The 22,711-nt window shown below is 38.0% G+C and overlaps 1 protein-coding gene across 4 annotated transcripts in view; it reads left to right on the forward strand.

The window, feature by feature from the left end:
* LOC123523096 (TP53-binding protein 1-like) overlaps positions 1–22,711 on the forward strand; it is a 92,681-nt gene that overhangs the window by 37,836 nt on the left and 32,134 nt on the right. For 2 of the 4 annotated variants that reach the window (XR_008371970.1, XM_053549339.1), the window contains exons 14-24: positions 470–514; positions 2,506–2,629; positions 4,688–4,812; positions 6,224–6,326; positions 7,024–7,147; positions 10,263–11,984; positions 13,057–13,162; positions 14,901–15,145; positions 19,328–19,486; positions 19,939–20,293; positions 22,106–22,345. Coding sequence is in view for 3 of the 4 variants with exons in the window: in XM_053549339.1 (XP_053405314.1) it covers positions 470–514; positions 2,506–2,629; positions 4,688–4,812; positions 6,224–6,326; positions 7,024–7,147; positions 10,263–11,984; positions 13,057–13,162; positions 14,901–15,145; positions 19,328–19,486; positions 19,939–20,293; positions 22,106–22,345 (3,348 nt within the window). In the remaining variant the exon portion in view is untranslated. The remainder of the gene's footprint in view (positions 1–469; positions 515–2,505; positions 2,630–4,687; positions 4,813–6,223; positions 6,327–7,023; positions 7,148–10,262; positions 11,985–13,056; positions 13,163–14,900; positions 15,146–19,327; positions 19,487–19,938; positions 20,294–22,105; positions 22,346–22,711) is intronic. The other 2 variants (XM_053549340.1, XM_053549341.1) reach the window with 2 other exon arrangements.

A 22,711-nucleotide genomic window follows, 5' to 3' on the forward strand; every position in this document is an offset into this window, starting at 1 on the left:
TTCATTGCATAGGTTCCATAACTCTTTTTTGCGTTTTTACAAAATTATGCCACTTTTTGACATGTTTTGTATGTTAGCTGGTACCTCATTACCCACAAAGTTGAAAAGGTAAAGGTTAATTTTATTTACTTCCGCTTTGTGAAACAATGGGCATAAGCTCTGTAGAGCTTTTGAGTGACCCTATTTTAAAAACAGTTAAAACCAATTATACCTTACCCCCAGCACTTTACTGGCACCAATTTACAGCTGGGTGGGCTGAGGCAATCGTGATAGTGCCTTGCCCAAGAACACATCACAATGGTAGTAGCCAGGAATTGACCTGGATCCTTCTCCTCTGTAGGAAAGCGTCTTAGCCCTCATGACCAATTTGAATGGATTGAAACTTCACACACTTGTTCACTGTGATGATCTGACATGCACTGCACAGGTTTCATAACTCTTTTTTGCATGTATGTATATTATATTTTAGAAAGAAAACAGGAAATGAGTGTCAAGTCAACTAACAGGTTTTCAGGTATGTTACTCTCCTATGTTTGTTGATTTTTTTTCGCTTGTGATTTTTTGACATTTCAGACTCTGGATTCAATAATCATTAAATTATATTTATAAAAAGGGTGGTGGATTGGCATGCAAGGGCTCTAGCTCTAAACTGTAACCTTGTGTCAGCTGTGCCATTTCATTTGTGTATGCCTGGTTAGGTCAACCCATAAAGATTGCTGTAAAATACAATATTCCACTTTTCAATTTTTAGCTCGACTATTCAAAGAATAGTCTAGCTATTCTACTCACCCTGGCGTCGGCGTCGGCGTCACACCTTGGTTAAGTTTTTGCATGCAAGTATATACAGCTATCATTTAAAGGCATATAGCTTTGAAACTTATTTATTCTTTTTCTAGGTCAATTACCAACCTCACTAGGTCAAGTTCCATAACTCTAACATGTATTTTGAGCAAATTATGCCCCCTTTTGGACTGAGAAAATTCTGGTTAAGTTTTACATGCAAGTTACTATCTCCAAAACTAATGCAGATATTGAATTGAAACTTCACATGTGTCTTTGGGGTTATAAAACTAGTTGATAGAACCAAGTCCCATAACTCTGACCTTCATTTTGGCCAAATTATGCCCCCTTTTGTACTTAGAAAATTTTGGATAAAGTTTTGCGTGCAAGTACATACAGCTATTACTAAAAGGCATATTGATTTGAAACTTATTTTTTCTTTTTCTAGATCAATTACCTACATCACTGGGTCAAGTCCCATAACTCTGACATGTATTTTGGCCAAATTATGCCCCCTTTTGGACTTAGAAAATTCTGGTTAAAGTTTTGCGTGCAAGTACATACAGCTATTACTAAAAGGCATATTGATTTGAAACATATTTTTTCTTTTTCTAGATCAATTACCTACCTCACTGGGCCAAGTCCCATAACTCTGACATGTATTTTGAGCAAATTATGCCCCCTTTTGGACTTAGAAAATCCTGGTTAAAGTTTTACATGCAAGTTACTATCTCCAAAACTAATGCAGATATTAAATTGAAACTTCACATGTGTCTTCGGGGTTATAAAACTAGTTGATAGAATCAAGTCCCATAACTCTGACATGTATTTTGGGCAAATTATGCCCCCTTTTGGACTTAGAAAATCCTAGTTAAAGTTTTGCGTGCAAGTACATACAGCTATTACCAAAGGGCATATAGCTTTGAAACTTATTTATTCTTTTTCTAGGTCAGTTACCAACCTCACTGGGTCAAATTCCATAACTCTTAACATGTATTTTGAGCAAATTATGCCCCCTTTTGGACTTAGAAAATTCTGGTTAAAGTTTTACATGCAAGTTACTATCTCCAAAACTAATGCAGATATGGAATTGAAACTTAACATGTTTCTTCGGGGTTATTAAACTAGTTGATAGCATCAAGTCCCATAACTCTGATATGCATTTTGGTCAAATTATGTCCCGTTTCGAACTTAAAACTCTTTTGATATTTAACATTTTGGGTAATAATTTCCTGCTTCTGTGACAATATTTCGAATAGTCGAGCTTGGCTGTCTTAGGAACAGCTCTTGTTAGTTTACTTTCTTAACAATGCTGGTTTGATTCAAATTCTTGATTGGACAATTTATGATGTTTTTGGAACTTCATATTATTGTATAGCAGTTTTGTTCAATAAAATGGCGTCTTCCTTTTAAAAAGGATAAAATAGAATACATGCACCACAATTGTTTTCATGAAAATATACCTGAATATCCCTTTAATATGAGTAAAACGTAAGCTTCGAAACTATTATATGCACATTTCTGGGGTCACTTTAATGTAAATGATCTTCTTGCTGAGGTAAGTAGTAACTTGTAACACAGTTTTACTTTCAGAGTTAATGCTAGTTAATATTTATGCCGTTTAATTTCTTGAGTCACAGTATTATGAAATTAAAGCAAATATAAAAAGTCATTTCACATATTACACTGTCTACTTTATTTGATTAGTTTAATGTATGTGAACAGATGAGTTTCACCTGGCAGTACCTGGAGAAATGTCAGCTTCAGAGCCTCATGTTGCCATGGAAACTGAGAAACCGTTGTCACAAAGTGTGGATTCAAACACCCAACCACAAGCTGCTCAACAAAGGTAAAAATCTTTCTTAACCTTTACCCTGCTAAATTTCTAAAATGGACTGGTCCGTCATTCAATTTGGGCAGTTCCACTTATTATTCAAAGGGGTATTGACTGAATAGCGAATAGTGCAGGCAGATCTTGGTCTGCACTGGTAGCAAAGGCAGAATCACTTGCCGCCAGCAGGTTAAAGGTTAAAACATAGACTTTGAGGAAATTTAGTTTTCTTTACTCTAAGAGTTACGTTTTAGATCTATGAAGAAATATGCTGTGAGAACGTGTAATAATGCAGGCATGAAAATTTTGTTGTTTTGCCTAGAATAGCTAGTGGCTTTTTATGCCCCCAAAGGGAGGCATATAGTTTTTGAACCGTCTGTCGGGCCGTCGGTCTGTCAGTCTGTCCGCAATTTTCGTGTCCGGTCCATATCTTTGTCATCGATTGATGGATTTTCAAATAACTTGGCATGAATGTGTACCACAGTAAGACGACGTGTCGCGCGCAAGACCCAGGTCCGTAGCTCAAAGGTCAAGGTCACACTTAGACATTAAAGGATAGTGCATTGATGGGTGTGTCCGGTCTATATCTTTGTCATCGATAGATGGATTTTCAAATAACTTGGCATGAATGTGTACCACAGTAAGACGACGTGTCGCGCGCAAGACCCAGGTCCGTAGCTCAAAGGTCAAGGTCACACTTAGACATTAAAGGATAGTGCATTGATGGGCGTGTCCGGTCCATATCTTTGTCATCGATGGATGGATTTTCAAATAACTTGGCATGAATGTGTACCACAGTAAGACGACGTGTCGCGCGCAAGACCCAGGTCCATAGCTCAAAGGTCAAGGTCACACTTGGATATTAAAGGATAGTGCATTGATGGGCGTGTCCGGTCCATATCTTTGTCATCGATGGATGGATTTTCAAATAACTTGGCATGAATGTGTACCACAGTAAGACGACGTGTCGCGCGCAAGACCCAGGTCCGTAGCTCAAAGGTCAAGGTCACACTTAGACGTTAAAGGTCATTATTCATGATAGTGCATTGATGGGCGTGTCCAGTCCATATCTTTGTCATTCATGCATGGATTTTAAAATAACTACGCATGAATGTGTGACACAGTAAGACGATGTGTCGCTCGCAAGACCCAGCTCCTTAGGTCAAAGGTCCTAAACTCTAACATCGGCCATAGCTATTCATTCAAAGTGCCATCGGGGGCATGTGTCATCCTATGGAGACAGCTCTTGTTTCTTATACAAATTTTTGCATTACAGGTTTTAAATGAAGAGAATTAAATTTCATTTCACACCTTGGTTAAAGTTTTGCATGCAAGTACATATGGCTATCACTTAAAGGCATATAGCTTTGAAACTATTTTTTTCTTTTTCTAGGTCAATTACCAACCTCTGGGTCAAGTCCCATAACTCTGACATGTATTTTAAGCAAATTATCCCCCCTTCTGGACTTAGAAAATCCTGGTTAAAGTTTTACATGCAAGTTACTATCTCTGAAACTGATTCAGATATTGAATTGAAACTTCACGTGTCTTCGGGGTTATAAAACTAGTTGATAGCATAAAGTCCCATAACTTTGACCTGCATTTTGGCCAAATTATGCCCCCTTTTGAAGTTAAAACTTCTGGTTAAAGTTTTGCATGCAAGTTACTATCTCTAAAACTAATGCAGATACTGGATTGAAACTCTATAGATATTTTAACATTTAGGGTAATATTCTCCTGCTTCTGGGACAATAATTCGAATAGTCGAGCATTGGCTGTCTTATGGACAGCTCTTGTTGCATTGGGATTCAATTTCATTTACTGATGTAACCACAAAATCTACCAGAATTATTACTTACATATAATCATTATTTCACAGCCATTGGAAACCCGGAACCATATATAATGGAACTTTATCCTGATCCACATCGTTAGAAGAAAAAGGATTTTTTTTTGTTTGAATCTGGAATCATGTGTTTGTATATTTACTTCTGAATTGTGTTTATATTTATTTCTGAATTATATGGGAAATGTTTGAATGAAATCATACAAAAGCAACATTTTATCATCTGACAGAGGAACCACATCAGACAGTGGTGGACTGGTACCCATATCTTTAGGAGATGAGGAACCAGACAAGCTTTCTATTGGAATGATACAGTCAGAATCTGAACAAACAGAACCAGTCTTTAAGTTACAAAGTAAGTTGTATACTGTTTATATACAGTCAATATTTAACTGTGTTGGACTGGTACCAGTAACTAAAGGGTGATAAGGAACCAGACAAGCTTTTTATTTGAATGATACAGTCTAGTTGGAAATTTTTTCAAATTACTAGGTAAGTAGAGAACCAGTATTCGATAGTGTTGGACTGGTACCAGTCAAGAATCACACAAGCTTTTGGAATGACACTGTCTGATTAGTAAGTTTATCCTCCTGACCTAAAAATTGAAATAAAAACCAGTGTTAGAATGTTACTCTGCCATTGGTCAATTTACAAAATGGGCTTTGAATTAACCAATCAGATGCTGGAGTTCCTGGACTGGTCTCTAAACTGTTTATAACCTTTGACCCTGGTTTTCATTTAAGAAATGAAATTATTTTTTTCGGTGTTTATGCAAAATGAACGACAGAATAGGATCGGCAAATCCATGAATCGCGCTAGTGATTCATGTTTAATTTTCCGATCCTATTCTATCGTTCATTTTAGCATGAACACCGAAAAAAATAGTTTCATTTCTTATATTTACATTTTATTTCCTTTCCATTTGTAAACAAAATAATATTATAAATTGCACATACTTTGTGGCATTTAACATTAAAGTCAGCTTCCCGCCCATTCTGTTCACCAGACGGAACAACTGCGGCGTCATCTAAGGAACGTTCTCCCTGACTATACGCGGATGTCGTCAAAACAGCGGTCGGTTATCACTAAGCAGCGATGACGTAACTTTTGCACCTTTCATTTTGCTGTTCATACGAAAGAACATCAAAAATTTCAATGGAAAAGAATAGGATGAATGTAAATATAATTGTTTGAATGCAGGCTCACTTTGCAAATGTGACACTTGCTGTTAGCAGTTGCAAGCAGTTATATGAACAATTCTGTGGAGAATGAAAACTGAAAAATCAATTTGCTATTTTGTAGAAAAAAAATTGTCTGGTTTTAATTTTTAGCCAAAATTTTCTGTCATCTGCATCTGACTGTATTAACTTTCCAACACTGATTTAGACTTGAAAAATCCTTCATTTGTTGAAGGCATCCAGCTGACAGTTGGAAGGTTGGTGGTTCTATCCAGGTACCCACAGGTAAGCTGACAGTTGGAAGGTTGGTGGTTCTACCCAGGTACCCACAGGTGAGCTGACAGTTGGAAGGTTGGTGGTTCTACCCAGGTATCCACAGGTCCTTGAAATAATGTGCAAAGTCGCTTCAGGGGACTATCACATGCAAAGCTGAAAAGTCACGAAGTGACGTAAATAAAGTCTGTTTAATTTACCAACCACTTGTTTGTCATCACCTCTGGGTTAGGGGTATTGTAAGGCAAAAGTCTTCCAGTTGTTATATGAATTAAGTAAAAGTCTTAAATAAATCATACATGTATGTTGTTTTAGAACCCACTGTGGAGGATTTGAGCATCCTGGACGAGAGTGAAGAGGTCTTTCCGAGGAGAACTGGACGACAGAGAGGTCAGTCTAGGTTCATTCTTGAAGACAGGTAAGTGTTTCTTTCACCTAGTGAAATAATTAAATTTTGAGGGCATGAATTTTTGTGGTTTGGGCTGCAATGGGTATTTCGTGAGGATATGAATTTGTGGATTTTACAAAGTTTAAATATAAACAGAGAAGGAGTTCCATACATATCTGAGGATACAATTATGTAGCACAGCACGACTATGATAATAAGTCTCCTCTCTTATAATGATTTAACAGTACTTTCAGTGAATGTCTTCTCACATGCTGTATGTGACACTTGCCCATGCATGGATTTTAAAAAACAAAATGGTAACAAGAAATTTATGATACAGAATATATTCTGATATTTTTTGTGACACACTCTCAAAAGGGGTTATAAATTTTTGAAAATTTAAGAAATCCAAGTAGCTTTAATACTCTATCTACTAGTATGTTGCATATTTAAAAATTTTGTCCTAAATTGACAAAACATTGATTTTATGTTTGTCTATTATTTTTCCTGTTTTTTTCTTTAAATTTCATTATTTTAAAAGGAAACATTCAAGATATTTGGAAACATGTCTGAGATGGTCTGGAAATTTTACTCATTGATTATTATATAATTGTTGTCTTTGAATTTCATTCCTTTTTGATGTCTGAGATGGTCTGAAAATTATGCTCTATGGTTATTATGTAATTGCTCAGTGTCATTCAGGTTTTTCAGTGTCTTTTTTTTACAGTGATGAGGAGTATAACATTAATCCAAACACCGGTGATACAGAGAAACTAGCCGGAACTGATGTTGGCAGCACGGGAATGGACAAAAAAGAGGTTTTCATTGCTTCAAAACTTGACATGTATTTGGTAAACATTTATTACAAAGTTTAAAAATGGAAATGCAAAATATTTATCAGTAGAGTTGAACCTGTACAAATCAAATAGGCGAGTTCTACATTGCTTAATTTTTTTCTAAGACAGGAACAGAATCTTAATGTTGGACCAGATCCACCTTTTCTGTAACAAGGGTTTTCCTTCCTTTCTGTAATAGCGGCAAATGAAATTCATAGTGTACATGATTGTAAGGCACTCGAAGACTAATAGTAGGAACTCTATAGATTTTCAGAATTGCTTCATTAATAAAAATAATTCTGGTAGGGCGTTTTTCCATGTAAAATTCAGCTATTTTGGATACCAAAGGGTTCAAAATTAAATTTTGGCATTATTTGTTGATGGGGTTTAAAAAAAAATAAATGGCAGCTTATCTCAAAGGTTTTCCTTAAAACAACATTTCTATGTAAAAATTTGTAAACACCTATCTAGAAAAAATGAAAAACTGAAATTTACACAGTGAAAAATATACTTGTGGCCATAAAATTGACAATGATAAAGATGTCTTAATCCTTATCATGCTGGACACGATTCATTCTGCCTTTGCGATCAGTGAAGAGCATGATCAGCCTGCACATCCATGCAGTCTGATCATGATCTGCACTGTTTGCCATTTAGTCACTTTTTGGTCAGCACCCCTTTTTAGCTCACCTGTCATAAAGTGACAAGGTGAGCTTTTGTGATAGCGCGGTGTCCGTCGTGCGTGCGTGCGTGCGTCCGTCCGTAAACTTTTGCTTGTGACCACTCTAGAGGTCACATTTTTCATTGGATCTTTATGAAAATTGGTCAGAATGTTCATCTTGATGATATCTAGGTCAAGTTCGAAACTGGGTCACGTGCCTTCAAAAACTAGGTCAGTAGGTCTAAAAATAGAAAAACCTTGTGACCTCTCTAGAGGCCATATATTTCACAATATCTTTATGAAAATTAGTCAGAATGTTCACCTTGATGATATCTAGATCAAGTTCGAAACTGGGTCACATGCGGTCAAAAACTAGGTCAGTAGGTCTAAAAATAGAAAAACCTTGTGACCTCTCTAGAGGCCATATATTTCACAAGATCTTCATGAAAATTGGTCAGAACGTTCACCTTGATGATATCTAGGTCAAGTTCGATACTGGGTCATGTGCCGTCAAAAACTAGGTCAGTAGGTCAAATAATAGAAAAACCTTGTGACCTCTCTAAAGGCCATATTTTTCATGGGATCTGTATGAAAGTTGGTCTGAATGTTCATCTTGATGATATCAAGGCCAAGTTCGAAACTGGGTCACGTGCGGTCAAAAACTAGGTCAGTAGGTCTAAAAATAGAAAAACCTTGTGACCTCTCTAGAGGCCATATATTTCACAAGATCTTCATGAAAATTGGTCAGAATGTTCACCTTGATGATATCTAGATCAAGTTCGAAACTGGGTCACGTGCGGTCAAAAACTAGGTCAGTAGGTCTAAAAATAGAAAAACCTTGTGACCTCTCAAGAGGCCATATATTTCACAAGATCTTCATGAAAATTAGTCAGAACGTTCACCTTGATGATATCTAGGTCAAGTTCGATACTGGGTCACGTGCCATCAAAAACTAGGTCAGTAGGTCAAATAATAGAAAAACCTTGTGACTTCTCTAAAAGGCCATATTTTTCATGGGATCTGTACGAAAGTTGGTCTGAATGTTCATCTTGATGATATCTAGGCCAAGTTCGAAACTGGGTCACGTGCGGTCAAAAACTAGGTCAGTAGGTCTAAAAATAGAAAAACCTTGTGACCTCTCTAGAGGCCATATATTTCATGAGATCTTCATGAAAATTGGTCAGAATGTTCGCCTTGATGATATCTAGGTCAGGTTTGAAAGTGGGTCACGTGCCTTCAAAAACTAGGTCAGTAGGTCAAATAATAGAAAAACCTTGTTACCTCTCTAGAGGCAATATTTTTCATGGGATCTGTGTGAAAGTTGGTCTGAATGTTCATCTTGATGATATCTAGGTCAAGTTTGAAAGTGGATCACGTGCCATCAAAAACTAGGTCAGTAGGTCAAATAATAGAAAAACCTTGTGACCTCTCTAAAGGCCATATTTTTCATGGGATCTGTATGAAAATTGGTCTGAATGTTCATCTTGATGATATCTAGGTCAAGTTCGAAACAGGGTCATGTGCGGACAAAAACTAGGTCAGCAGGTCTAAAAATAGAAAAACCTTGTGACCTCTCTAGAGGCCATACTTATGAATGGATCTCCATTAAAATTGGTCAGAATGTTCACCTTGATGATATCTAGGTCAAGTTTGAAACTGGGTCACGTGCCTTAAAAAACTAGGTCAGTAGGTCAAATAATAAAAAAACCTTGTGACCTCTCTGAGGCCATACTTTTCATAGGATCTGTATGAAAGTTGGTCTGAATGTTCATCTTGATGATATCTAGGTCAAGTTTGAAACTGGGTCAACTGCGGTCAAAAACTAGGTCAGTAGGTCTCAAATTATCAAAATCTTTTGACCTCTCTAGAGACCATATTTTTTAATGGATCTTCATGAAAATTGATCTGAATGTTCACGTGCGGTCAAAAACTAGGCCAGTAGGTATAAAAATAGAAAAACCTTGTGACCTCTCTAGAGGCCATATTTTTCATGAGATCTTCATGAAAATTAGTGAGAATGTTCACCTTGATGATATCTAGGTAAAGTTCAAAACAGGGTCACGTACCTTCGAAAACTAGGTCAATAGGTCAAATAATAGAAAAACCTTGTGACCTCTGTAAAGACCATATTTTTCCATGGATCTTCATGAAAATTGGTCAGAATTTTTATCTTGATAATATCTAGGTCAAGTTCAAAACTGGGTCACATGAGCTCAAAAACTAGGTCACTTTGTCAAATAATGACGTCATACTCAAAACTGGGTCATGTGGGAAGAGGTGAGAGATTCAGGACGATCATGGTCCTCTTGTTACAGTTAATTGTATGGTCCAAATTGAAAGATGGACAAGTTCATTTTAGAAAGTTAGCTGGGTAAGGGTTAAAATTTCAAGATCCTACCACCACCTCTGAAGACCTTTAGAATGATGTATAACTTAGATCATAAAACTTTGTTTATGTTTATGTTTTAGACAGAGGAAGGCACTGACATGACCCAATCTTATGAAGCCAACTTAAATATACAGACAGATGTTAATGGTAACAAAGAACAAATATCTAGCAAAAAATCAGAGAACATTTCTTCCGCTGTATCTGTAGAAGGTCAGGGAACAACGAGAATGCGGAGACTTACTGAAAGCTCCACACAGACAGCTGATGGCAAGATGGAAGCATTCGAAAGTGTTGATATAAACGTAGCCCAGAAAGTTGCAGACTATTTACAATCTGGCATCGCTTCTCGTAGTCGATCAAACAGTACATGCACTGATCTTTCTGACCTCCCAGGTGAAGGATCAGAGAAGGGAGACAATTTGATGAAAACTCCACAACGGAAAGATAGGCCAGACAAGCTGAAAACACCAACTGCACTTAAACGGAGAGAAAGTGCTGATCAAAGAAGTCCAAAAAGTCCTCAGCAAATACAGAGCATTATAAAAACTTACTCGGATATTTTAAAAAAGAAGCATAAAGAGAAAACAAAAACTGATGATAAAATAGGTCCAAGTTCACAGAAACCCAATCCCATAGTGATTGAGGAAGACAATAAAAGGAAGATGGTTCCCAGACAGCTAAGTTCACAATCTTTGCCGGAGGAATTATTAAGAACAAAACATGGGAGACAAACACCAACTGGTAGTTTATCAGGTACTCAATCAGGTGATCAATGGATGACTGCAAGAAAACCCGACTCACAGTTGTCTGTTGAAAGTGAATCAAAATCTGATAAAATCAGTGAAGTTAACAGTCCAAAGAGAGATCTGACAAATAGTGAAACAGGTGTTACACAAGACTTAAGTAAATCTTTTAGACCACATAGTGAACTTGAGGATGTTTTACATGATAGTGAACCAGTGGTTATTTCTCAGGACAATATGATAACGGAGACAGAAATCCCAACTGAGAAATTAAGAAAAAGAAAAGGTAGCCCAAATACAAATGAGGAAGCCACAGTGAAACAATCACCTAGGAAGGTGGAAGATAAAAGTAAAGATAAGAAATCCAGTAGTGACAATGTATCTGCAACAGAGAAGTTAGTTCTGACACCATCTAAACAGAATAAAGCTAGTGCCAAAACTACACCACCATTTCTAACACTGGAAAGAGTAGATTCTCCTAAGAAGATGATTGATAGGGTTAAAGTAACAGAAGTTAGTGAAGCAGATATTCCAGTTGGAACTGAAAATGAAAATTTTGTGCGCAACAAAGACCATACTGTCTCCACACATAGAAAACAAAAAACTCTCAGTTTAAAACCTAAAGAAACATTAATTATTACCAGTGCTGACAATGAAATCTGTGATCAAAATACTGCTGTAAAGCAAAACAGTCAGAGAACTAACAGTTCAAACCCCTCTCCAAAACGTGCCACTCTACAAAGAGCGGATACAGAGGTTTTAAGTGAGACTAATCCATCAAGAAAACCTTATTACGCAAAATCATTGAGGAGCAAGAAGAAAGTGAAAAGACGACTGTCGGCTGAGAAGAGGAACATTTCCCGGCGGAGAACTGCCAGTCTAAGTCCAACAACTGTCTTGTCTGGTGCTAGTCCGCCGGTTGTTTCATCTCGGAGTAGTCAGCAGACAGTGTCCGGATCATTTGTAGCCTCCACCCAGAAATTTTCACCTAAACACAAAGGTGAAGGTCATGATGTGTATGGTTTTCATGGTACCGAGTCTCAACCGTCTCCAGAGAAGGTAAGTCAAGTATAAATGCATTTTGGTTTTGGACAGCTGGGTCATATTACAATGACTTACTCGGAATAGTGTCCTAAAATGTTAAGAGTACTCCTCTGAATGGTTGCTAAAGGAATAAAATAAATACACTTAGTAGTCTATTCTGGTACCCAGACCTGTTTAGATTTTCCATAGCGGATAGGAAACAAGATCATTTTAGGTCTGAAACTTATACCTAATATTGGCAATTATTCAATTTTCCATGACTTTGCAAAATTGTGTCGAGCTCTTTTGTAGTTGCAGAATGTTCATTTATGCAAAGTTTTATTACAATCTGTATATATTTAACAGTGATGTCAGATAGAGAAAATTTAGTGTTATAATTTCTAAATCTAAATTTCAGACTAAAAGTTGAATATAGGCCCTACATTTCTGTTGTCACAAATATTTATCACTTGACTGTTCTTTTTCTACCTGGTTTTATATAGAATAGTCTTCACATGTTCATTCCAGAACACTGCTTTAAAAAAAAAAATACCCAATTGACTCGAGTATGTGAAGAATGAGCCATAAAAGGAATATCACTATAGACTGTGTTTTATGGAAACCTAATAGGACTGTAACAAAAACTATGTAAACATTTTCACCAGCTTTAGAATACTGAGAAATAATTAGCATTTGTGGGGGACATTGTGGTGGACTAAAGTTTGTGGTTTTATGGTTGTGTCATTCCAAGACATCCAGTCCTAACAAACAAACAAATTCCCATTCATGTTATCTTCAGAATTGAAATCTACCAATTTCCATCCCATTGAATTTGTTTGTGTAAAACCCAAAACTGTATTGAATCACAAGATCTGTTTTACTTGTTTATTTAGCAAGCGTAACTAAATTTACAGCACACTGCTTGCTTGGCAAGAAAAAAAAAAACGGCCCAATTTTGCAATAAACTTAATGAAATAATAGGGTTGGTTGGGTCACCTGAAATAAGGTTAGAAATAAGGATATGCCTATTTGCACCTGAAAAAAAATGTTTGCAAATATTAAATGTATAACACTGTTTTGATGAAAGAATAACTTTGTGTTTTTACAGTCAACCAAGCCAGCCAGTACACCAGGTAAAACCCCACTCTCTACCAGAAAGAGGGCCAGACTTCAGCATAAGAAATCTGGGTTAAAGAAAGCTCGTCACGAGACAGGTAGGCCTTTGTAAACAGAAGTTTTATGATATGTCATTTTTGGCAAAGCTGAAAAAATTTCGTGATGTTTAAAGACTTTTTATGCCCCCGAAGGGAGGCATATAGTTTTTGAACTGTCGGTCTGTCAGTCTGTCGGTCTGTCCGCAATTTTCGTGTCCGGTCCATATCTTTGTCATCGATGGATGGATTTTCAAATAACTTGGCATGAATGTGTACCACAGTAAGACGACGTGTCGCGCACAAGACCCAGGTCCGCAGCTCAAAGGTCAAGGTCACACTTAGACGTTAAAGGATAGTGCATTGATGGGCGTGTCCAGCCCATATCTTTGTCATCGATGGATGGATTTTCAAATAACTTGGCATGAATGTGTACCACAGTAAGACGACGTGTCATGCGCAAGACCCAGGTTCGTAGCTCAAAGGTCAAGGTCACACTTAGACGTTAAAGGATAGTGCATTGATGGGCGTGTCCGGTCCATATCTTTGTCATCGATGGATGGATTTTCAAATAACTTGGCATGAATGTGTACCACAGTAAGACGACGTGTCACACGCAAGACCCAGGTCCGTAGCTCAAAGGTCAAGGTCACACTTAGACGTTAAAGGTCATTTTTCATGATAGTGCATTGATGGGCATGTCCGGTCCATATCTTTGTCATTCATTCATGGATTTTAAAATAACTATGCATGAATGTGTGACACAGTAAGGCGACGTGTCGTGCGCAAGACCCAGCTCCGTAGGTCAAAGGTCCTAAACTCTAACATCGGCCATAACTATTCATTCAAAGTGCCATCGGGGGCATGTGTCATCATCCTATGGAGACAGCTCTTGTTTGTATGTCTGGTTTTTGAATTTCAAACATTATTTTTTGAAATGTTTGCTTTGTACTGGTATGAACTATATGTAGAAAACGGCTACTTTGATGCTTTGTATAAAAGTTTTATTTGTAAAGTTTTATATTTGTACATAAATTATGTATGCATATGGTTGGGGCTTCCATGGCTGATTGATTCATGTCACTGACTTAAAATCGCCCCCACTGCTTAGGGTTTGAATTCTTCATACGGCTGGCTGACGAAAGTAGTTGCCAACGCTTCAGAGGGGTACCTAGGGTCTTCCTTTACCACCAAAAGTAGGGAAAAAATGCGCAAAGGATCTAAATTGTGTTGGTGTGACTCTTCATTCAACAAATACAAAAAATGTTTACCTTTGATTGATGGTACATGGGCTGCAGGCATGAATCACAGTAAAAATTTGACTTGATTTGGGTGGTAATTCCTCAGTGTAAAAATACCAAATGTACAAAACATGTTAAATCCATTGAAAAAGCATGAAATACAAAGACAATTTCTGATCCAGATGAAGACATTTCACTAGCAAACACCAGATTTTACATTTTTGCTTTTGGCTAGGTCCCAACCTGTGTTCAGCCAGTGAAATATATTCAGATCTTACACTGAAACAAAGAATAGTGCTTAAAGGAAAAACAGTTTTATTGTATTTCTTCTATTGTTACATGTATTTGTACTTTGTATGCAAGAAAAAAACTCCCTATCAATTATTGTAAGTGTGGATTGGAATATCTGGCTCTCAAGGACAACTGCTTTGGCAATAAACAGTACCCACCTGCTAGATATACATAATATTTATTCACTCATACAGCCATTGAAAGATTCTTATTATTCTTTCCATTTAAGTCTGGTTTACTTTATTCCAGATATTTTATTTTTTATCCAGAAGAGACCGAGACAAGTTCCCAGAACAAACACCATGTGACATTCCAGACCAGTCCAAGAATATCCAGCCAAAGCAGTGATACAACAGTGACTACGATTGGTTCATTGCCATCCATTCCCTCCTCTATCAGCCAATCAAGTCCAGGGAGAGATACAGTTGTGTCTCCAAGTAGTAGCTCGAGCAGACAGAGTGTAAGTGAAGAAATCAACACCAGATTGGGAGGAAAACGAATGTCGCTTGATCAGGTAACATTCTTTAGGTTGAGAAGAGTACTTTAATTGATCAGGTGACATATTTCAGGTTGAAAATGGAATGTCATTTTTATCGAGCCCGCTTGCAGAAGCGAAGACATAGTTGTCCAAATGGCTGTTTGGTGATGTGTGTGTTTGTCCATATTTGTTTGTCTGGACCATAACTTTGACATGCATGGAACAATCTTGTTTGTCTTTGGCATGAATGTTAACCTCAGTTAGAGTGTCATGCACAAACCGCAGGTTCCTATCTCAAAGGTCAAGGTCACAGTTGGAGATCAAAGGTCATGTGAGATCTTGTCCGGCCCATAACTTCAGACATGCATTGAGGAATCTTGTTTATATTTGACATGAATGTTTAATTCAATGACTCTATCTCAAAGGTCAAAGTCACAGTTAGGGGTCAAAGGGCGGGCTCGACATGTTGCCCGTGGGCATCTAGTATTAAGGTGTTAATTTTTATGTTGAAAATGGAGTGTCAGTTGATCAGCATGTGAAGTTGTGCAGCTGGAATTTGGGATACAAGTTTGTGTCGCATGTATCTCAAAAAGTATTTGGCTTTGAGTCATAACACCTTAGAGTATTGCTGTACAACATGTTATGTTGCGCCTGGTGTTCTGTTTGGGATTTCACTCAGCCAGACTGGAGTTATTGTCCTTCACTTGTGATATATATTGCGATATATACTAATGCCTTGGTGGAGAGGGTAAGACATTGGAACTGTCTGGTGAAGTGGGTAAGACTTTTGAACTGTTTGACAGAGTGGGCAAAACATTTGGACTCAGCGGCTGAGTAGGTAAGGTTACTGGCATCAGACCTTTTGAAATAATGGCTGGAGGACCATCCTGTTTTTAGCTCACCTGTCACAAAGTGACAAGGTGAGCTTTTGTGATCGCGCAGCGTCCGTCGTCCGTCCGTCAGTGCGTCCGTGCGTAAACTTTTGCTTGTGACCACTCTAGAGGTCACATTTTTCATGGGATCTTTATGAAAGTTGGTCAGAATGTTCATCTTGATGATATCTAGGTCAAGTTCGAAACTGGGTCACTTGCCGTCAAAAACTAGGTCAGTAGGTCTAAAAATAAAAAAACCTTGTGACCTCTCTAGAGGCCATATATTTCACAAGATCTTCATGAAAATTGGTCAGAATGTTCACCTTGATGATATCTAGGTCAAGTTTGAAACTGGGTCAAGTGGGGTCAAAAACTAGGTCAGTAGGTCTAAAAATAGAAAAACCTTGTGACCTCTCTAGAGGCCATATATTTAACAAGATCTTCATGAAAATTGGTCAGAACGTTTATCTTGATGATATCTAGGTCAAGTTCGAAACTGGGTCACGTGCCATCAAAAACTAGGTCAGTAGGTCAAATAATAGAAAAACCTTGTGACCTCTCTAAAGGCCATATTTTTCATGGGATCTGTATGAAAGTTGGTCTGAGTGTTCATCTTGATGATATCTAGGTCAAGTTCGAAACTGGGTCACATGGGGTCAAAAACTAGGTCAGTAGGTGTAAAAATAGAAAAACCTTGTGACCTCTCTAGAGGCCATATATTTCATGAGATCTTCATGAAAATTGGTCAGAATGTTCATCTTGATGATATATAGGTCAGTTTCGAAAGTGGGTCACGTGCCGTCAAAAACTAGGTCAGTAGGTCAAATAATAGAAAAACCTTGTGACCTCTCTAGAGGCCATATTTTTCATGGGATCTGTATGAAAGTTGGTCTGAATGTTCATCTTGATGATATCTAGGTCAAATTCGAAAGTGGGCCACAAGCCTTCAAAAACTAGGTCAGTAGGTCAAATAATAGAAAAACCTTGTGACCTCTCTAAAGGCCATATTTTTCATGGGATCTGTATGAAAATTGGTCTAAATGTTCATCTTGATGATATCTAGGTCACGTTCGAAACTGGGTCAACTGCGGTCAAAAAACTAGGTCAGTAGGTCTAAAAATAGAAAAACCTTGTGACCTCTCTAGAGGCCATACTTGTGAATGGATCTTCATGAAAATTGGTCAGAATGTTCACCTTGATGATATCTAGGTCAAGTTGGAAACTGGGTCACGTGCCTTAAAAAACTAGGTCAGTAGGTCAAATAATAAAAAAAACCTTGTGACCTCTCTAGAGGCCATACTTTTCATGGGATCTGTATGAAAGTTGGTCTGAATGTTCATCTTGATGATATCTAGGTCAAGTTTGAAACTGGGTCAACTGCGGTAAAAAACTAGGTCAGTAGGTCTAAAATTTTTTAATTTTTTGACCTCTCTAGAGGCCATATTTTTCAATGGATCTTCATGAAAATTGATCTGAATGTTCATCTTGATGATATCTAGGTCAGTTTCATAACCGGGTCACGTGCGGTCAAAACTAGGCCAGTAGGTATAAAAATAGAAAAACCTTGTGACCTCTCTAGAGGCCATATTTTTCATGAGATCTTCATGAAAATTAGTGAGAATGTTCACCTTGATGATATCTAGTTAAAGTTCAAAACAGGGTCACGTACCTTCGAAAACTAGGTCAATAGGTCAAATAATAGAAAAACCTTGTTACCTCTCTAGAGACCATATTTTTCAATGGATCTTCATGAAAATTGGTCAGAATTTTTATCTTGATAATACCTAGGTCAAGTTCAAAACTAGGTCACTATGTCAAATAAGAGAAAAAACGACGTCATACTCAAAACTGGGTCATGTGGGAAGAGGTGAGCGATTCAGGACCATCATGGTCCTCTTGTTATACACCTGAAGGGACGTATTATGTTATGACGCTGGTGTCCGTCTGTCCGTTAGCAATTTCGTGTCTGCTCTGTAACTCTTGAACCCCTTGAAGGATTTCAAGGAAACTTGACACAAATGTTCCCCACACCGAGACGACGTGCAGGGCGCATGTATTGGATGTCTTTCTTCAAGGTCAAGGTCACACTTAGGAGTCAAAGGTCATATCAGTTTGTTTCGTGTCCGCGCTGTAACTCTTGAACCCCTTGAAGGATTTCAAAGAAACTTGACTCAAATGTTCACCACACCAAGACAACATGCAGAGCGCATGTTCCGGATGACTCACTTCAAGGTCAAGGTCACACTTATGGGTCAAAAGTCATATCAGTTTGTTTCATGTCTGCTCTGTAACTCTTAAATTGCTGGAAGGATTTAAAAAACTTGGCAGAAATGTTCACCACACTGAGACGATGTGCAGAGCACATGTTCCGGATGACTTGCTGCAAGGTCAGGGTCACACTTAAGAGTCAAAGGTCATATATGACTGCTTTGTGTATATTGCTCTGCATTGCAGTGCTCTTGTTTTTATTTGGCAGATCTCTTTTTTGTTCACTTACAATAATTTTTTTTTTAATTACTTCCCTTTTATGTTACTAAAAATAGCTTATTTTGAAACTTTTTTATTATTGGCCGTAGGGAAAAACCGAGACCACTTTTCTGTGGTACAACATGGATTGTACCTCTAATTTTTAGGTGTATTTTTACATACCTGTACCTGATAAGGATTTTTTTTTTGTGGACTATGAATATTTTTTTGTGGACTTAGATTTGTTTTTTGAAGTTTTACTTTTGTTGTTCCACTCCTTTGGGCTACAAAAGTCAAGTTCTTTAAATTTTGCTCCCATCCTATGATGTAATCCTTCGGGCATATATTGCCCCACTTGGCTGAGCTCTTGTTTGTTTCTTCTACATCATAAAAATCTTGAAAATGACAAATTACGTTGCTACATTTGATATTTTGGACATGGACAAAAATTGGCCTTATTCACTGACCCTTCTGAAAAGTGAAATTGAACATACCAGCATTAGCTGATACATAATGATTTACTGGGAAAAAGTGGTAAATGAATATATGAGCCGTGCCATGGGAAAACCAACATAGTGGGTGTGCGACCAGCATGGATCCAGACCAGCCTGCGCATCCGCGCAGTCTGGTCAGGATCCATGCTGTTCGCTAATAGTTTCTCCTATTCCAATAGGCTTTAAAAGCGAACAGCATGGAGCCTGACCAGACTGCGCGGATGCGCAGGCTGGTCTGGATCCATGCTGGTCGCACACCCACTATGTTGGTTTTCCCATGGCACAGCTCATTTTAAAAGAAAAATAAAAACATATTTTCATTAAACTTTTTCGAAATTGGACCTTGCCAGAGTATTCAAATGTTAAGTTGTATGTGCTCTTTTCAGGCACTGCCAGATACATTACCCCTGACTCATAGTGAGGAAGATAACTACCAGAAGGTTACCGTGGTGATAGAGAAGGTGGAGCGAGTTTACAGGGAGATAATTACAACAAGAAAGGTGATAGGTGCACAGGGACAGGTCCTAGAAAATACTCAGGATGTGGTAAGTATGTTCATCATTTTAAGGAGAAATAATATCTTTTGATAGTGTTCCCATTCTGATAACATTCATTCAATAATTATTAGAGGCTTCCGGGAGCAAGTGGTTAAGGTCACTGACTTCAAATCACACTCCCCTCATCGACATGGGTTCAAGCCTTTCTTGGTGTATTGAATTCTTCGTGTGCGGAAGCCATCCAGCTGGCTTAAGGAAGGTTCTACCCAGGGGCTGGTTCGTGATGAAATAATGCATGGAGGGCACCTGGGGTCATACTTAACCATCGAACCTGGGTAGTTGCCATATGACCAGTAATTGTGACGGTACGACATTAAACCCAACAAAATAAGTCATTAATTATTATTTAAACATATTTTATTTACGTTTCCTCCTAACAAGTCATTCACCTGTATATTTCTGTTCATTTATTGATTTAGAAATATTATCTTTTGTAACAGAAACGTCTGGACCCAGTCATAGTTGAAGAGAACACCCACAAGAAGGTTCAGTATGTATACATACCTTCACCTTCACGTAGTGTGTCATCCTTGACCTCTGGCGACCTTGCTGATGTCAGCTCTTCTCTATCAAGGTCAAGTGTATCCAGCGGTAGTCTGGGGTCAAAAGTCGGGTCATTGTCCTCTAGCCTGGAAAATAGACATTCTGGTAGCAGCAAGCATCTCGAGACACAGACCAGCCTGGACAAATCACAACCTGATCTGAGTCATACAGAAGCTAATCAGACTGGTGCTAAAACATCCGAGTCATTAGAAGCTGTTTCTGAAAAGTCACATTCTTCTGAAATAATGGCTGGTAAGTTCCCCTATAATACACATATGAAATATAAGGCATTGTCTATTCAACAGGAAATTCACATCATGTATGGTAAAATTGGGTTTTCTTTCCAGTTTTCATTAAGCATGACCTCTTTTTATGCCCCTGAAGGGAGGCATATAGTTTTTGAACCGTCTGTCGGTCTGTCCGCAATTTTCGTGTCCGGTCCATATCTTTGTCATCGATGGATGGATTTTCAAATAACTTGGCATGAATGTGTACCACAGTAAGACGACGTGCAATGCGCAAGACCCAGGTCCGTAGCTCAAAGGTCAAGGTCACACTTAGACGTTAAAGGATAGTGCATTGATGGGCGTGTCTGGTCCATATCTTTGTCATCGATGGATGGATTTTCAAATAACTTGGCATGAATGTGTACCACAATAAGACGACATGTCACACGCAAGACCCAGGTTCGTAGCTCAAAGGTCAAGGTCACACTTAGACGTTAAAGATCATTTTTCATGATAGTGCATTGATGGGCATGTCTGGTCCATATCTTTGTCATTCATGCATGGATTTTAAAATAACTGTGACACAGTAAGACGATGTGTCGCGCGCAAGACCCAGCTCCGAAGGTCAAAGGTCCTAAACTCTAACATCGGCCATAACTATTCATTCAAAGTGCCATCGACGGCATGTGTCATCCTACGGAGACAGCTCTTGTTGATCTTTTTATGTAAGTTAGGAATAACAGCTTTTTTGTGCCCCTCAAAATTTTAGGAGCTTGGATTGGTTTTGGTCCAAATTTGTGTCCTGTATATCTCAAGAAGTATTTGACCCAGAGTCATCAAACCTCTCTGGATTGTCATTCAGCTTGTGAAGTTGTTTACCTAGGGTTTTATTAGGGTTTCACACAACCACATGAGTTATGGTCCTTGAATTAGTGAAAAATTTGCATAAAAAGGGCCATAAAGATTTTTTGGGATGTGTCTCAAAAAATATTTGATCTAGGATTATGAAACATAGGATTACTATTCATCATGTGAAGTTATGCACCTGGGATTTTGTTTGAGATTTCACTCAGCCAGTCCAGAGTAGGTCCTTGACTTAGTAAAAAGGGAATATAATTTCATGTCGCCTGCATCTCAAAACGTAATTGACTTAGATTCACAAAACATTACAGGAGTGTTATATAGCATGTGAAGTTGTGCCCCCTAGTGGTCTGATTGAAGTTTTACTCAACCAGGCCAGATTAGGGCTTTAAAGTTTGTGTTGCATATACATTGTTGTATCTTGAAAAAAATTCTGACAAAGTCATGGAACTATGCAGGAATATTTTTCAGCATGTTAAATTGTGAACCTGAGTTTAGTTTTGGTCAGTCAGTAAGACCAGAGCTATGGATCTTTACTAAGTCATAAATGTGCATTAAGGGCATAAAAGTTTGTGTCCCATGTATCTCAAAAAGTATTTGACTTAGAGCCATAAAACATTAGAGGATTGTTATTTAGCATGTGTTGTCCATGTGGTGTTCTGTTTGGGATTTCACAAAGAAACCAGAGCTTTGGTCCTTGACTTAGTAAAAACGCACATGAAGTGCTTAAAGGTTTATGTTGAAGTTACCTTGAAATATATTTTACCTAGAGTCATGATACCATGTACAGCGACAGGAAAGAGGAGCATCACTGTTCTATGAACATATATCAAGTTTAAACTAGATCTTATATGCGCATCATCATTTTTTTGATGCCCAGATTTTGATGTGTTACTGTGCTGCCTTTTAATAGCATAGAGTATTTAAATTTGTACAATTATTGACTGTTTCTGTTAAAGTTGTCATAATTTTGCAGCTCCTTCGTCAGTACCAAGACCTAGGTACCAAAGAGTTTCCTCTGCAAATACTGACAGCCAGTCTGGTTCTGTTGGAAAATTAAAAGAGCACAGCGTTAGTACAGAGGACCAGAATCTGACTGGTATCCAGTCACTTACACCTGTTAGAGGTAATGCAGGGTATCAGACACAGCAAACGCCAGCAGAGAACCAGACAAAACCAGAAACACCTGCAGTCCAGTCGGACCAGGAAGTTTCTGGTATAAAATTGTAATAAATTCTAATTTGTAAACACTGACTGCTTTCAAGAGCCAAATGAAATCAATATTTGGTCTTTATAATATGCAATGCAGTTATTATGATAGGAAATGAAACTTGTGGTCTTTAACCCTTAGCCTGCTAAATTCCTAAAATGGACAGTTCCATCATTCAGTTTGGGCAATACCATTTATTATTCGAAGGGGTGTTCACTGAAAATTTACTAACTGAATAGCGAACAGTGCAGACCATGATTAGCCTGCATGGATGTGCAGGCTGATCTTGGTCTGCACTGGTCGCAAAGGCAAAACCAATCGCCGCCAGCAGGCTAAGGGTTAAAACCAGGTGGTCTGTGGTCTTTAGCTCAG

Source organism: Mercenaria mercenaria, chromosome 8 (assembly GCF_021730395.1).
Source record: "Mercenaria mercenaria strain notata chromosome 8, MADL_Memer_1, whole genome shotgun sequence".
Lineage (NCBI taxonomy): Eukaryota > Metazoa > Mollusca > Bivalvia > Venerida > Veneridae > Mercenaria > Mercenaria mercenaria.